Consider the following 3,857-nt stretch of genomic DNA (forward strand, 5'->3'; position numbering starts at 1 on the left):
GAACTAGATCTGAACTAGAACTGAACTAGAACTGAACTAGAACTGAACTAGAACTGAACTAGAACTGAACTAGAACTGAACTAAAACTGAACTAGAACTGAACTAGAATTTAACTAGAATTGAAATAGAACTGAACTAGAACTGAACTAGAACTAAACTAGAACTGAACTAGAACTGAACTAGAACTGAACTAGAACTGAACTAGAACTGAACTAGAACTGAACTAGAACTGAACTAGAACTGAACTAGAACTGAACTAGAACTGAACTAGAACTGAACTAGAACTGAACTAGAACTGAACTAGAACTGAACTAGAACTGAACTAGAACTGAACTAGAACTGAACTAGAACTGAACTAGAACTGAACTAGAACTGAACTAGAACTGAACTAGAACTGAACTATCTCCGCTATTTATGTACCGATTTTTATACCCACCATCAAAAAAGATATTGTTTTTGTCATTCCGTTTGTAACACATTGAAATATTCGTCTAAGACCCATAAAAGTATATATATTCTGGGTCCTTATTAGATTCTAAGACGATCTAGCCATGCCCGTCCGTCTGTCCGTCTGTCCGTCTGTCTGTCCGTCTGTCTGTCTGTCTGTCTGTCTGTCTGTTGAAAACACGATAGAGTCCGAATGGAAGTAGATAGCGAGCTGAAATTTTGCACAAATACTTATAATTGATGTAGTTTATTTGGTATTGAAAATGGGCATTATCGGTCTATGATATCGACTAGCCCCCATATAAGGCCCCCTTCAGAAAATGTTTTTATCGCCCATATCTGGCTAACAGAAGCATCAATAGCGGTGAAATTCGGCACAAACACGTTTTATGGGAACATAAATCTCTTCGTAGAATTTTATAAGGATCGGTCCATAATTGACCCTACCCCCCATATAAAGCCCCCTTCAGAAAATGACTTTATCGCTCATAACTGGCTAAGAGAATCATCAATAGCGATGAAATTTGGCACAAACATGTTTTAGGGGAACATAAATCTCTCTATAAAATTTTATACGGATCGGTCAATAATTGACCCTACCCCCCATATAAAGTCCCCTTCAGAAAATGACTATCGCTCATAACTGGCTAAAAGAAGCTTTAATAGCGGTGAAATTCGGCACAAACATGTTTTGTGTAAACATAAATCTCTTCATAGAATTTTATAAGGATCGGTCCAAAATTGACCCTACCCCCCATATAAAGTCCTCTTCATAAAATGACTTTAACGCACATAACTGGCTAAAAGAAGCAACAATAGCGGTGAAATTCGGCACAAAGATGTTTTATGGGAACATAAATCTCTCTGTAAAATTTTATATGGATCGGTCAAAATTGACCCTACCCCCCATATAAAGTCCCCTTCAGAAAATGACTCATAACTGGTTAAAAGAAGCACTAAAGTGATTTTCTTTTATTAATTTTCCATAATTGTCCCTACCCCTCATATACGATCCAATTCAGAAAATGACTTTAAGGCTTATTACTGATTTAAAAATGTGAGTACACTAGTAAAATTTTACATAAACAAGTTTTGTGAAGGCTAAAAGCTCTTTATCAAATTTTGTAAGGACCGGTCCTTAATTAACACTATCCCCCTTGTAAAGCCGCCTTAAAAAAATGACCTTAAATTACCAGCTTAAAACTGCTAGTACAGCTATCAAATTCTACATAAACAAGTTTTGTACTAACCAAAAACTCTTTTTCAAATATAAAGGAAATCTTTCTATAACTGACTCATAACTTATTGGTGAAATTTTTCATAAAAATGTTTGTTTGAGCCCCTATGATGTGCCCCTATTAAGGTCACCACCTTATTAAAGGCCCACTTCCAAATATTTCCCCGATGTTCATATTAATATTGACACATGATTCAACATAGATCGATAATATCTAAATTTATTAATAAGAATAATTTGATGGTGTGTATATAAGATTCGGCATGGCCGAATATAACACTCTTACTTGTTCTGATTTTAAATTTCTTCTGGCAATAATGTCTAAGAGAATTACTGATTATTTGGTTCTCGCAGATATCTGGGTTTTCTAAAAATGAATTTTAACAAGCGTGTATATAGAAAGGTGAAGGGTGTTAAAAATACCACAGAATTTGATAAAATTATATTTTTTTGGTCGAAGTGTGTAATCATTTAAAAATGAGTTTATGCTTTTATTTCAATGCTTATGCGCTTGCTCTTTATCGCATATCGAAACCTATTATTCAACGAAGCTTATGGTGAATGTGTTTCAAGGGTTTTAACGTGAGAGAGATGGTTTGTGCGGTTCAGATGTGGTGGAAAAAAAGGTTTAAAGTCCAAGAATTGGAGACGTTACTCCATGAAGTTCTGTTTATCAAATTCAAAAAGAGTTGGCAAAATGGATGGAAGTCACTTAAGCAATAATTTCCAAACGATTACTAGCAGCAGAATTTAGCAAGATTAATTTCATGTTTCTTAGTTTATAGAGAATTTAAAAGGTATCTCTTGAAGAACTGGAAAGTCCCCTGGTATATGCTCTGATTTATTCCGGGACCTAGAAGTTCAATATATATATATATACTTATTATGAATAAAATAAAGGCTCGTTTCACTTAAGTGTTCAAATGTTTATTTGATTAATTGTTCAATATTGAAAAAATAGTGAAATTTATTGTATATTAGGGAGAAAATAGGCATTTTGTATATTAGGAAACATAAGATCAAAATATTTATAATTTTTTTTATATTCTTTCTGTGCAATTATTTGACGATATTCTTCCTCCTGATTCTTTAGCACTGGCACTAATTTCGGTTCACCATTTTGTAATTGCGGTTCTGGTTGTGTGTTTTGCGATTGTATTTTTAACGCTTGATTTCGATTTTCTTCAATTGTCTTGATTTGTTGTAACTGTGCCTTGAGGTTTGCCGATAGCTCTTTTTCTGTGTTTAATTCCCGTTGTAAATTTTCTCGTTTTTGGATTTCCATTTTAAAATTCTCTTTTAACTTTTCGTGATCTTCTTGTAATTGTCTCTCACTCAGATGTTCGCATATATATCCACGTTTATTCGTACAAGTACCATCAGTCCATTTATATTGATCATTCCAGCCAATAAAAACACAGTTATGGTTATAATCTGGAACTCCACTATACCAGTTGTCGAATGGTCTACCTGTTGTAATCCATATAAAGGTACGTGTTTGCGGAATCCTTAGACCACCAATCCATAATTGAGGTATTGGTGAAAATATAGTTTTATTTAATAACAATTCACTTAATGACTTCTCCTCTGCGATTGTATCAATTGTGACTAATGTCATGTTCATTTTAAAACATTCAATTATACTATTATCAAAAGTATCCTGAAATGAAAATATTTAAATGTTTATTTGAAAGAAAATATTTGAATAAATTATATACAACTAACCGCATTATCGGGGTTCACATAATATTGTTTATTTTCAATTGTGTTATAGAATTGGCCAATGGAACTGATTTTATTAATTTTAAAAATAAATAAAAACACAATTATTTCACAAAGGAATACGAAACTCATTTTCGATTTGTTTCTTTTATGAAACTCTATTCAAAACTGGTTCTTTAAAATTCGGCTTGGATTATTTATATACGCCATTAACATTAGTATGCACCATAAAAATATAAAGTATTATAAACTTTAACGATTTTTTAACTGCCCGAGGTTATCTGAAGTTTTTGTACACTATACCACTATAGTGGGGAGGGTATCATGTGTTTGTCTGTATGGCTGTAAGTATGTATGTATGTATGTATGTATGTATGTATGTATGTATGTATGTATGTATGTATGTATGTATGTATGTATGTATGTATGTATGTATGTATGTATGTATGTA

The 3,857-nt window shown here is 32.7% G+C and overlaps 1 protein-coding gene across 1 annotated transcript; it reads right to left on the reverse strand.

Moving 5' to 3' along the window:
* Positions 1 to 2,589: 2,589 nt before the first annotated feature.
* Positions 2,590 to 3,569, reverse strand: LOC111687545 (lectin subunit alpha-like). Its single transcript, XM_023449986.2, has 2 exons — positions 3,410 to 3,569; positions 2,590 to 3,344 (listed from the first exon to the last, which is right to left on the reverse strand). The coding sequence occupies exons 1-2, from the start codon at positions 3,536 to 3,538 to the stop codon at positions 2,652 to 2,654; spliced, it is 822 nt and encodes a 273-aa protein (XP_023305754.2). The 5' UTR covers positions 3,539 to 3,569; the 3' UTR covers positions 2,590 to 2,651.
* Between the last annotated feature and the right edge of the window lie 288 nt (positions 3,570 to 3,857).

Source organism: Lucilia cuprina, chromosome 2 (genome assembly GCF_022045245.1).
Source record: "Lucilia cuprina isolate Lc7/37 chromosome 2, ASM2204524v1, whole genome shotgun sequence".
Taxonomy (NCBI): Eukaryota; Metazoa; Arthropoda; class Insecta; order Diptera; family Calliphoridae; genus Lucilia; species Lucilia cuprina.

Bases quoted from the DNA above. Each gene is read 5' to 3' on its own strand.
- LOC111687545 (XM_023449986.2), bottom strand. From the start codon at position 3,538: ATGAGTTTCGTATTCCTTTGTGAAATAATTGTGTTTTTATTTATTTTT. The intron at 3,345-3,409 runs GTTAGTTGTATA...TTTTCATTTCAG, and splicing joins ATGTGAACCCCGATAATGCG to GATACTTTTGATAATAGTAT.